This window comes from Eumetopias jubatus, unplaced genomic scaffold (assembly GCF_037043125.1).
Source record: "Eumetopias jubatus isolate StellerSeaLion01/CBP00866 unplaced genomic scaffold, mEumJub1_p1.0 scaffold_1, whole genome shotgun sequence".
Classification (NCBI taxonomy): domain Eukaryota; kingdom Metazoa; phylum Chordata; class Mammalia; order Carnivora; family Otariidae; genus Eumetopias; species Eumetopias jubatus.
This window is the reverse complement of record NW_028274807.1, coordinates 71,053,434-71,066,691: the sequence shown is the minus strand read 5'-3', so window position 1 is coordinate 71,066,691 and position 13,258 is coordinate 71,053,434. Positions and strand designations below refer to the sequence as shown.

Here is a 13,258-nt window from a genome sequence, read left to right as displayed (position 1 = left end):
TCTTTCACATTACAGTAAGTACAGGTTTTCTCATAAGTTCAAGCTGATTATTTGGATTAAGAGCTATAACTAGTTCTAAATGCTTAGGAAAGAACCATTTGCAGATGTTTAATGAGGACAATCATTTTGAAAATTTCTTTTACACTGTAGTTTGAATTAACATATTTTATAATTTTGTAGTAAAATATAACTCAGATTTCTACAGGCCTTAAAACCGTAGACCGTGGTTCCTGTTTGAATTGTCAGACCAAGTTATCTTTCTCTGCCCCACTACCTCACCTATACAAGAGTGACACCGGAACTCTTACTCTGGAATATTTGTGAGTAAGGTGAATTTGCGCATGTCCGTTTTGATTTGACAGTTACCTAATATGGTAGCCACTAGCTGTGCTCAGAGGACACTGCCATCATGGCAGAAAATTCTGTTGGGCGGTGTTATTTAAGGGTAGGCTGCTGGTCACTGTTCATAAATGAGCCTTGTCATGACAAGAGCATCCCTTTGAGAAACTATTCACCGAACAGTACATGTTATTCAAGAGAACACACATTTATAAAGGCATTTAGTTTATTTTTCAAAAAAATATTTTTGCTAGAAGGTTTGAGTAATTTTACATGATCACAATCTTTAAATAAATTCTTTTTCTGACCAAAAGGTACCATTTAAGTCAACAGCTTATCTAGGCTGTTTTTGTAACACCCAAATACAATTAGCACTTCTCTGATGGTATAGTCCCTAAGTCTTAATTATCTATAGGCCAGGAGGCAGAGCCTCACACGTAAGAAAAGCAGGTGCTTTACAACTGCTGATTAGTTCGGTTTCTTAATTAAGCAGAGCAGGTAGTCAGTATATTCAGTTCACACTATTAACACGCTTGAAGGGTCTGATTCATCCAGAGCTCTCCCAGTCAGCACTTCTAACCCAGGGAACCAGTGAACCAAAACTGCAGAGAAAAAGGGCAGCTCTAGACTAGTGCTGGCTGTGTCCCAGTTAGGGCTGTTGTTCTGTTCCAACTATGAATCCAACATGACCGGTGTCACTCATATTCAGTGATAAGCAGAAAATATGATGCAAAACCAAAAAGTGATTTGGGGACTTTTGGCAGCAACTGCTGCTTTTCCCTTCCTTAAGAGGTCCTCTTTCTTAAGAGAACTCAACTAAAAGTTGAATTAAATCTACATTCATTGCTACAGATTTAACATACGGACAAATCACTGGAAAGAATAACTACAGACCAGTAAGTTTGTTGATGGACAAGGCTGGGCACAGCTTGAAGGCACATCGTAAGCAGCTTTTAGTTTGTACAAGGCCTGCACTCAACCCCCAAAGCATTAAGGGCTGCCCACCTTGTGAGCACCCAAACAATTCAGTGCCAAGCTAGTGACAATAAAACAATGCCTGCCTCTTCCACCAGCAGCCAAAACTACATTTCAAAAATGTCCTTGTTGCAAGGAAGAAATTATTGCAAACAAGAGGACAAAGGCCCTTTTGATGTAGGGCTTGGACTAAATAGAGGTTCACACCTAGTCACGAGAATAGGGGGAAAAGTGACTATGTGCTAAAACCAAGTTTCATGAACAGAGAAACATTTTGAACTAGATTCGTAAAATATTTGACATTTAGGCAAAAGCATGCTGGACAATGCACCTCAAGCTGCCTTATTAAACTGGAAGTGAAAGGGAAGCTGGCCTTCGACAGTTCGCTTTAGTTACCTATGCGCACCCCTGCTTGCCTCAGAGGGTGACCATTTCTCAGACTGGAGGAAATGGCAACTCAAGTTTTGGCCATGAAGATTCAGAACACAGTTGTATGTATCTTTTCTACATGCCTCGTTCTGTTGGTGAGGAAGTTAGCTGGAGCTCTAAAGTTTAAGATATTGTGAATCCACAGCCTAGTTGTACTGGCTACTTTGTATAACTACCTCCCTCCCCCCGCAAAAGTTAAGCAAATGTCTTACATGCAGATCTGAAAAAAATCTCACGTTTTGCATAATCATGTAGGAAAACCTCAAGAACATATCCTCCCCACTTAAACTGTCATCTTTGCTAATGCTGACATAACCCTAACTGTAGCAGCATAAAGTGCCTCTGATCTCAGTAAGAAATACTGACCTGGTTTTACAGTAAGTCCAGAGGGCTCTGGAGAGTGCTGGGGCTCTTTACAACGTAAACACTGGTGTTGGTGCTTAGAATGGGGGGTGGGGAGGGGACCCTGCGTGTAAATATGTTGGGACTCTACCCTCAACTGCTGGCAGCCTCACCTTCTGGCCAAGTTAAACTGCACGTTTTAGCTTTTTATTTTCAATACCCCACACCTAACCAGCATAATGCCAAGCATCTTCTGTCATTAACTTGGTATTCTGTGTAAGCTTCTGAGATTCTTACATACACCTTTGTGTTTTTTCTGCCCCACTTCAAAAGATAATTGGGTAATTTAACATGCATCTTTCTGGATTCCCCTTCCTTTCAAATATCACAAAAGGCTAGAATAAAGATGTAAGATCCATTACTTTAATCCTAATGCAGCTAAGCAAAGGACAAAACGTGGAGCCCCGCATGCTGCTGAGATCACTAGAGGTAAGAGCAAAAAAACTCAACATCTGCTCTGCTCCTGTGCAGTTGTTTCGTTACCCTTCCTCTTCTCTCCTCCCCACGCATCTGCAAAAGACCTGGTCCGTCTTCAGTTTTGAAGATTTATATTTTAAACACCTTTGGAAAAAGAAAGGTGTTTGGCAAATCTTAATTTCTTCCATATGGGAGATCACACAAGGATAACCACAACTTGTAAAGTACTTAGAAAGGCTGAATTCTCATGTGTTTGACCACTAGTTTAATGGATAGTAACATTTTTAATGGGCCAAAACCAAAAATCCAGAGAATGCAGTGTTCCAGCAAAAGCCTTTATAAGATGTGGGAATTTGTTAGAATTCTTCTTACAGCCAAGATCGAAATTTCTCATGTGTTAATGTAATTGGACCCCCAAAGTTGTCTTTTTCTCACACCTTAATCCACTCCTCCCAAAGCAGGCACTGCACTTTATAAGTGTGCCTCTAAAAACAGAACACACCAGTCAGGTTTTGGCTTTCTTCTCACCCTTCAAAAGGAATGCAACTCGGCAAGACTCACTTGGAGAGGGAAGTCAGTGAAAGGTGCAGCAGGTAAAACAGGACTGGCTTTGTCAAAACCACCACTCCTAGCTACCCTTTATGCCCCAGGGAACAACTATCATTCTCAGAGTTACGTTGTATTGAAAACATCCTGCGCTTTTAGGTTCTGGGATTAAATTTTAAACCTGTATTCAGTTCACATCTAAGTTTCAAAAGCCGCACCAAATCTACTAGGGTTTTTTTTTTTTTTTAATACTCTGCACTGCATGCTCTGTCTATATGCATGCGTTTGGATAATAAATATTAAATATGGGGGAAACACACGGAATCCATAAAATTAAAAATAAAACCAAACTGAACATTAAAAAATAGTACACGGTAGCTAGAGAAAAGAATAGGGCAAAAAACAAATTTGAGGTAACAATAGTGGCCCAACACCACTGATCTGAAGTATCTATAAAAATTCAAATAAGTGTTTGGAGATTCAAGTAACAAACCATCTGCTTCAACTTGGTCAGACCTCCCAGAGTCCCTGCTGAGTTTCAGTCCATGAGCCGGCACTCACATAGCTCCTTGTAAATCCTCTTCCGCACTCGGGGCATGTCCTCTTGGGAAAACTGGAAAGGCTGCTCTAAGGCGAGGCACTTGCAGTACTGCAAAGGTCCCAGAAACATGTTAAGTGGCATGTGGAGCTAGGAAGCAGCCCAGTGTATTTTCCCAGATGCAGACCTAATAGAATAGGGTCTAAGGCAGCATTTTAAAATTTGGTTGTAAAACACTGCTTTAAAACATTTACCTCCAAATTGTAGTCACCCTTCCCAGTAAGTATATCACTTAGGGTCTCCCCTCTTTGCCCACACAATATGTGAAAGGCAGAAACTGATGAAGAGGCTCCAATTATTCTAAAGGTGTAATGTGCGGAGACGGCAGCTAGATCTAACATGGTCTTTAAGTGAGAACCTCAGTTTGTTTACAAACCCCAGACATTAATGAGTCAGAGGAATGAGCCCATCTTTCATGATCTCTGCAAATCTCTAAGCTCATGAATTACATACGATTTCCTTTGTAAGTATAATGTCTAACAAAATTTTCAGTAGCCCATTAAGACCACTAAGGGAACCCACAGCAGGAGAAAGCAGTTTTTGAATGTGGCCCTTTTTTATAAAAATGTAATTAGTTTTTACTCTGTGGTTAAAGACCACTTGTCAGTGGTTAAAAAAACATAGTTAATTCTGCAACTGCCAAGGGTCTACAATACAGATTCAGGTCAGTCTCTTTTGTGCCTTACTAATAACCTCTGATAAGAGGTGGATACCAGTTGTTTATTCTTGGCTTTAGAAGGTGGTGCTTCTAATGATAACATCTGAAAGTGTAGAAACTACAGCTCCCCATCAACAAAGGAAGGGAAGGAGGAAATCCTGTTACCTGTTCCTAGTGCCAGGTACATACCACAGGGGCTCCCATCTGCCTAAGCCCAACAAATTTAATTCACACATCCTAAATTCTGGAAAAACAGATTTCTTTACCTGGAGCACAAAGACTCCACAGTCACTGTCATTTTTCTGTTGTGGAATACACTAAAGAGAAAAACAAAATGATCATTAAAATAAAACCCAAGTACTTGTCTTCAGATAATTTGTTTTTATGGAAAAATGAGCAAGAGACAAGAAATCCGTCTCTGTCCAAGACAGCTGGTAGACTGGTATATACCTTTGGTATTTAAAGTATGGGATTTTATGGAGGCATCTAGCCACATCAAAAGAGCAAGCAACCAACTGCAACTTAAGGAATATTTTGCCTAAATGGGAGAAATAGGAAATCAAAGTCCTATTTTAAAACTTCCATTTGGATAACTAGTTTTACTATCAGATTACTGACAATGGAATCAAAATAGAATTGTGGATCAAAAAGCATATGCCTGGACTCTGAATACTTACTAACAATCCTGCTTAGCAGTCTCCACTTTTTATCTCCTACTACACAACTCTTACTCTTTGAAAGAAATCATATAGATAAGCAGTAGGTTTCCAAAAGAACTCGTTATGTATTCTGCTTAGAGTAGGAGTATGAAAGATCCTGACTAAATTTAGACTACCTGGATATTCTAGTTGGGAAAATTTAGAAAATTTACAAGTCCAATTCTGTTTTAAACTAAAAGACTAGGTTATTAAAAGAAAATGTATGCTTAGTTTATTTAAACCTTAGCATTTGGGACAGGTCAAGGATGAACAAATAAATCTGGTGCTTTTGGGTTTGGCTTAAAGTTTGTTTCAAGATTCTGCCTCTAAGATTGTGTTCAGTGATCCAGACAGACCTACAATCAAGGACCTGACTCTCAACAGTTCTGATGGCCTTTGGGGAAGGTCACACCTACGCTTCAGTTTTCTTATCTACAGAATAAAGCTGATGCTCATCCCTAAAAGACCAACCTGCCTACCTTACAGGTTGTAAGGATTAAATGAGATCACACATGCAAAAACACTTTGAAAACAATAAAGCAGTGACCATAAAATTTAAGACACTGGTATCTGTCACAGCAAGGAGAAGCTGTGCCTGGGCACTCTGCCCCACATATAGCCTGAGTATCTATAGGGCAAACATAGTGTTGCTTTCAGACTGAAACACTCAAGGTACTGTCTTCCCCAAATGCCTGGTAAGAAGCCCAGTGCACTTGCTCCCTTAGTGGATCCAAATGGTCATTTCAGCATTTCTCTGGGTCTATGTGGGTCATCTGGAAGTAAGACGCAAGAGGCAGGGGCCACCAAAAGAAAAAAGTTACATACCTATTTATTTCTTTTTTTCCCCCAATACAGCAACCATATCAGTAGCAGCTGCCCCTGCCCCAAGGATGAAATTAGTAAATTTGTTCCCCACAAGCACTGGGAAACTAAGCGGCTAGATGATCAGTACTAAACGGAGGTTTATTCTCAGCTGCTTCCTTGCAGCTCCAGACTCTCACTGGTTATCTCCATCATCAGTCTTAAAATGCTTCTTAAAGACACCCACCCCTAAGATGATTCCATCCCCCTGACATGCCTGAGTTTTCATTTTTATCACATACTTACCTTTGTAACAGCAGTCTGCCAACCCTGAAGAAATTCAGGTCTATTTTTTTCTCTGGCTTCAGTCAGCAAATACTTTCTTATATTCTGGTTAAAAAGAAACCACAACACAGATGCTGTGTTCCATCAGTTGGTGAAAAATGGAACCTGCCCACAGCAGACAGAAGCAAAGGAGGAGGCTGTGGCCCCACCATCGGGCAAAGTCTGCATTAAAGAGTTTAAAGCTGAACTTTATTTCTGAGCTTTCAGTTCATAGTGACTCAGACCTTCTATAGGCTGTGGACACCCGTATATGTTTTAATTAGAACTTTTTATAAGATGGTCAGCCTTTTCCAGCAGTAAACCAACTTCCTGAATTTGAAATTTAAATAAACACTGGCGAAACAGAAAGTCTTGATTACTGCCAATGCTCAACACAAAGAAGGAACCCATGGCAGAAATAACTGGAACTAAATGAAAAACATTCCCAGCCTTAGATGTACTCTGTATTTTGAGGGCTACAGGTAAAGGTATCATGCAGTTTCTAGAAAGTTCTATTGAAACCCATTCTGGGTACTAAATACAGTCAAGTCCACTGCTGAAATCTCTACCAGAATGAAGCCTATCAGAGTTTCAAACTTCCCCTTATGCCCTCTACATCCATGCCTATCTCTCTCTGCATCTAAGGGTGAAGTCAGAGATGACAGGACTTAAACTAACCCCCCTGAAGGTGGAGTAGAAGTATATTTATATATACAACTGTGTGTTTATGCACACACGCACATACGCACACGTATTCTACCGTATCATTCTGCAACTTGCCTTTTAAAACCCATTATGTCTTGGAGATCTTTCCATATTAGCACATGGAAATCTGTATTTTTTTTTTTAACTGCTATGGTCAGTTTAATAGTATGAATATACTATAGTGTATTTAGCTATTCTGTTGGTAGAGCTAATTTAGGTGGTTGTGACTTTTTACCATCAGTAATGCTGCAGTGAACATCCTGGTTGTATGTCCTATCACTGGTGCACATACATACACAAGCGTTTTTATGGAATTAGATACCAAGAAACAACTGGTGTGCAATAGGATATACTTTCATGACCCTGAGATGAAGAGTGCATACTCCACTGACTTGAGCTAGCCAGACGTCCCTAGGACATACATCTTTTATAAATTTATAAGACACTTAGAACTGATCAGAATTTCAGTTCCCCCAAGTGGCTTGCTTTATCAATTCATACACTCCATCACAAAATATGAAAGCTGGTTATCTTATACCCACATAAACACTTGAATACCATCAAACTTGCCTAATAGGCAAAAGATGGAGCCCTAATGTAGTTTTAACTTGCATTTCCTGTATTTCTGGTAAGACTGAGCATCTCTCCATGTGTTGAAAGGTTATTGGCATTTTTCCTAAAAAATTACTTAAACGTTTGTCCATTTCTATTAAATCCTTTTATTCATTTGTAGGAGTTCTTTATATATTCTGGGTAGTGATTATTATCTATGTCACAAACATTTTCTCCAGGTCTACGCTTATTTTTGAATTTTATGGCATACAGAAGTTTTAAATTATGATATGGTCCAATTTATCAGTCTGTTCTTTTATGTCTTTTTTTGCTTTTATGGTTCTATGTAAGAAATCCTTCCCTAATCCAAGAACTTAACATCTTCTGTGTTTTATCCTAACTTTTACAGTTTTGCGTTTTATATTTAGGAACTTTTATGTGGAACTTGTTTTTATAAATAGTATGAAGGAGCTGTATTTTACTTTTCCAAATAGACAGCTGCTTTTCACGACAGCATATATTGAATAGCCTGTCTTTTCCCAATTTTATCATATACCAGGTTCCCTCATATACACGAATTATTTCTAGATTCTCTGTGCTGTTCCACCAATCTACTTGTCTATTCCTAAGCCAATATAAATACGGTTTTAATTATTAAAACTGTGTTATGGTTTGATATCTAGTAGACCAAGGATTCCTTCCTTCACTATTCATGCCATGAATTCTGCAATATGGATTTTAGGGTAAGCTTATCAGGTTTCATTCAAAATCCTCTTGGGAAATTAATTAGGACAAATGGGTATATATTAGTTTGAGGAGAATTGATCTCTTTCCAATACTGAGTCTACCTATCTTTCCATCTGCTCAGAGTTCCTGTAAATACAGAGTTTTCATCTTAAACAACTTCCACAATTTTTGCTAGGGTATACTCCTGGGCAATTTACATCTTTGTTGCTTTTGAAAATGGAATCTTCTGTTTTCAGAAAGCTAAATTTTCTAACTGGTCCTTGCTAGTGAAAGAAAACCAGGAAACCTATTGATTTTTTTCTTGCTTTGCTTCCCACCATCTTGTTGAACTCCCATTAACTGAGCTCTCATATTTTGCCAGCGGATTCTCTTGATTATAATTCATTCTACATGAGTTATTTTGAAGATGCAAGCCAATTTTAGCTCTAAGAGAAACCAAAGAAAACGATTTTTATCCATATTCAAAATGTAGCTTTATGGGAAGGCAGGAAAACGTGACAAAATCCAAACAGGGCATGTATCTCAGAGGCGGGATCCAGATCACAGACAGCTACCTCCTCCAACCTGGGGATTCCTCTTGTAGTAGTCTTTTCTCTGCCAACATTTTAGAGGGTTTGCATGACAAAAACTGATCTTCTGTGAGACTGACTTCTGCTGTTCTAAGATACTATTTGATCACAAGATAAATAAAAAAATACAGGCAGTATATTAACTTACCTCTACACAAAACTTAAAATGAATGCCTTGGGAATCATAAAATGAAATAATTCGATTAGAGAGTGTCACGGTAATGAGAGACCAGTGGACTTCCAGGTGAATAGGAATCAACAGAAGACTCTTTTTAAACAAATCCACCTGATTAAAAAAAAGAAGAAAGAAATGCAGCCATCACCACAGACTATCCAAAACAACAATGGCAGCAGCTTCCATTTACTGACCTTTGACCTGCCCACGGCCATAAAAAAGCAAGTGGTGAAGCCAAAATTTGAACCCAGGTCTGAATCTAAAGCCCATGCTTGTAACTACTAGGCCGTAATACACAGTAAGAAAACTGAAGATCTAGAAAGCATCATTTCGAATTTAACCTGATACAACTGTACATACACCTTTTCAAGTACTTAACATTACTTAGCCTCTTATTTTTATGCTTAATTTTCTTGTGTACATATTTGATCTTGACTCAATTCTTATTTAAAAAGGAATCATGGGGGGGGCGGCGCCTGGGTGGCTCAGTCATTAAGCCTCTGCCTTCGGCTCAGGTCATGATCCCAGGGTCCTGGGATCGAGCCCTGCATCAGGCTCCCTGCTCAGCCAGGAGCCTGCTTCTCCCTCTCCCACTCCCCCTGCTTGTGTTCCCTCTCTAGCTGTCTCTGTCAAATAAATAAAATCTTAAAAAAAAAAAAGGAATTATGGTATTAGAAAACAGCACAGACTATAAGCCTTCTTTTTATAGACTCCATATAGTTAAGATCATGGGCTCAGAATTAAGTCTGCTCAAGTTCAAATTGTGCCTCCTCCACTTACTGGCAAGATGACTTTGGCAATTTTTGTAGCTTCTTTGTGCCTTGATTTCCTCAACTATAAACTACAGATAACAGTATCTACCTTATGAAGCTGTTGAGAGTGATAATACATATTAGATGCGTAAAACTGCTTTCACACATTACATGTAGCCAGTGAATCTTAACTACTACCATTATTACTACATCAGGTCTCCCAGATGTTGAAATTAAGAAAAAATCCTTAATAATTCTTCACAATCTAGAAATATTTACTCTTCCACTCAAAATCCCAGTTGTGGATTGGATGATAAAGTAGTAGGTGCTCAATAAACATCTAAAAAACTGAATGAATTTCTTTTTTCAGGTATTTTTTGAGAGTTTTTGTTTTTTGTTTTTTTTACTGATTCCTTGGTTTAAAACAACACAAGACTATTTTGAACTACATCAGATTCTTAGAAGGTATTTCTCAAGCCTTCCTTACTTTCTGATTATTCAGATAATGTCCTGCTCTAGATGAATCTTCTAGTCAACATGATCTTGGAGCAAAACACTTTAGCAGTTCTGCTTTTCCAGTCTCTGCATCCATAAACCTGAGAAGTGGCATGGACGGAAGGAAATATGAGGACAGCTGGTCCTCTCCAATGCGTAAATTGTGAGTGTCTAAAACGAGGAATCACATCTAAAATACATTATTAAATGAGACCAAATTTACATTCTTCTCAAAAAGAAACTTTTTAATTTAAAAAATTTTTAAATAAAAATTAGAAAATACAGAAAAAATACACTTCAGTGTGTATCTTTCCAGATTATTTTTCTTTATTAAAGATTTTATTTATTTATTTGAGAGAGAGAAAATGAGAGATAGAGAGCACAAGAGGGAAGAGGGTCAGAGAGAGAAGCAGACTCCCTGCTGAGCAGGGAGCCCAATGCGGGACTCGATCCCAGGACTCCAGGATCATGACCTGAGCCAAAGGCAGTCGCTTAACCAACTGAGCCACCCAGGCACCCCTATTTTTCTTTTTAATACATTTTCTCACACTTTTTTTTCCCCCCTCAAAGATTTTATTTGAGAGAGAGCATGCGTGAGAACACGAGTGGGGTGAGGGGCAGAGGGAAAGGGAGAATCCCAAGCAGACTCTGTGCCGAGCAGAGAGCCCAACGTGGAGCTTGATCTCATGACCCTGAGATCATGACATGAGCCGAGACCAAGAGTCGGACACTTAACCGACTAAGCCACCCGGCCACCCCCCCCACACACACTTTATACATATAATTAAGGGTTATGTGTGTGGAAGATACGATTGATTCCAATTATTTATTGCCCTCCCTATAAAAGGAGTCCACAGAACTGCCTGATGTTATGTAGCTTCACTGTCCCTCCCAGGTGAAGAATGTAGTCCTGTCATGTGATTTGCTTTAACCCATGCTCTGTAAACAGAAGTGAACTTATGTCATGATCAAGCTGAAATTTCAAGAGCCATCATGTGGCCCTGAGACTGTTAATGTCGCAAGACTGATGCTGTTCCTTCACTCTGGGTGCCATTTAAGGAATAAAGATGAAAAACCATGCGAACATCTCCTTGGATGCAGGAAAAGCATTTGATAAAACTCAACATCCATTTAGGACTAAGAACTCTCAGCAAACTAGAAATAGGAGCAAAACTTCTTTAACCTGATAAAGAGTATCTACAAAAAAACCCTACAGGGGTGTCTGGGTGGTTCAGTCAGTTGAGTGTCTGATTCTTGGTTTCGGCTCAGGTCATGATCTCATGGGTCATGGGATTGCACCCTGAGCTGGGCTCTGCACTCAGTGGGGATTCTCTCCCTCTGCCCCTCTCCCCACTCACGAGTGCTCTCTTAAGATAAATGAATCTTTAAAAAAACCAACAACAGCAGCAACCCTATGACTGACATCATAAATAGCAGGAAAGACTGAATGCTATTCTCCTAAGATTGAGAACAAGGCAAAGTCCCAGCCAGTGCAATGAGGCAAGAAAAAAATGGCATACAGTTTAGAATGGAAGAAATAAAACACTATTTACAGACATGATTATCTATGAAAATCTAACGATCTACAAAAAAGCTCCTAGAGGAAGGGCACCTGAATGGCTCAGTTGGTTAAAGGGATGACTCTTGATTTCAGCTCAGGTCATGATCTTATGATTGTGGGACTGAGCCCTGCGTGGGGCTCCCGTGCTCAGCGGAGAATCTGCTTGAGATTCTCTCTCTCCCCTTCTCCTTCTGCCCCTCCCCCAACATGTATGCACACTCTCTCTAAAATAAGTAAATCTTAAAAAAGGAAAAAAGCTCCTAGAACCAGTTAGTGAGTCTGGTAAGGTCAATGGATATGAGATCAATTCACAGCAAACTAGAAGATAACATTTTAAAAATTCTGTTTTATAGAAGTTTCAGAAATACAAAATCCTTAGGGTTATATTTTTTAAAAATGTGTAAGACCTGTATCCTAAGAATTACAAAATATTGCTGAGAAAAATTAAAGAGCCAAAATAAAGGCAACATATACCACGTACATGGACTAGAAGACTTAACAGTACTAAGAAGTCTATCCTCCCCAAATGAACATATAAAGACAATCCCGATCATAATCCAGCAGATTTAAAAAACACAGACTGACAAGCTAATTCTAAAATTTATATGAAAATGCAAAGGACCCAAAATTCCCAAAACATTCTGGAAAAAGGATAAAGCTGGCCAACTTACACTGATTTCAAGACCTCCTATAAAGATACAGTAATCAAGACAGTGTATTAGCATTAAGAACACAGATCAATGGAAGAGAACATAAAGTGCAGAAACAGACCCATATATATATATATATATATATATATATACAGAGGAGAGAGAGAGAGAGAGAGAGAGAGAGAGTCAGTTAACTTTCTACCATGGTGCCAAAGCAACTAAACTAGGAAAGAGAAGTCTTTTCAATGCAAAAAGCATTGGAACAACTGGATATCCATATGGAGAAATCCTCAAAATTAAAGATCTTTACCAAAACACATGGTTAAAATAAGTAGAAAAGCCATAGGCGGAGAGAAATCATAAAACCTAGACCTGACAAAGGATTTATATCCAGAACAGTAATAAGCCTCTCTTTACTACAAATCTTTTCATTCATATCACCCATCCATTTTTTTTTTAAGATTTTATTTATTTGAGAGAGAGAGACAGCGAGAGAGGGAACACAAGCAGGGGGAGTGGGAGAGGGAGAAGCAGGCTTCCCATGGAGCAGGGAGCCCGATGCGGGGCGCGATCCCAGGACCATGACCTGAGCCAAAGGCAGACGCTTAACGACTGAGCCACCGAGGCGCCCCTCACCCATCCATTTTTCTATTTAGTTGGTGGAGTCTTTGTCTTATCCATTTGTATAAACCCTTTATATATTAAGAAAATTAGTTCTGTGACATTAATGGCAATTTTGTTTCCAGTTTGTCTATTCACACTGCTATTTTCCATTTGGGTTTTCATTTTTTTGAGAGCGAGCATGTGCACACTGACTGGGGGCGGGGTGCAGGACAGGGCAGAGGGAGAGAATCTTAAGCAAGCT

The 13,258-nt window shown here is 39.2% G+C and overlaps 1 protein-coding gene across 4 annotated transcripts in view; it reads right to left on the bottom strand.

Annotated features, from left to right (window-relative positions):
- Positions 1-547: 547 nt before the first annotated feature.
- The window catches only part of SENP5 (SUMO specific peptidase 5), a 53,216-nt gene continuing 40,505 nt past the window's right edge, over positions 548-13,258 (bottom strand). For 2 of the 4 annotated variants that reach the window (XM_028101167.2, XM_028101168.2), the window contains exons 7-10: positions 8,909-9,046; positions 6,170-6,253; positions 4,631-4,681; positions 548-3,757 (exon numbers count right to left, since the gene is read on the bottom strand). In XM_028101167.2, the coding sequence (XP_027956968.1) occupies positions 3,647-3,757; positions 4,631-4,681; positions 6,170-6,253; positions 8,909-9,046 (384 nt within the window). In that variant the 3' untranslated portion in view covers positions 548-3,646. Of the gene's footprint in view, positions 3,758-4,630; positions 4,682-6,162; positions 8,786-8,908; positions 9,047-13,258 lie in introns of those variants that run through there. The other 2 variants (XM_088024968.1, XM_028101170.2) reach the window with 2 other exon arrangements.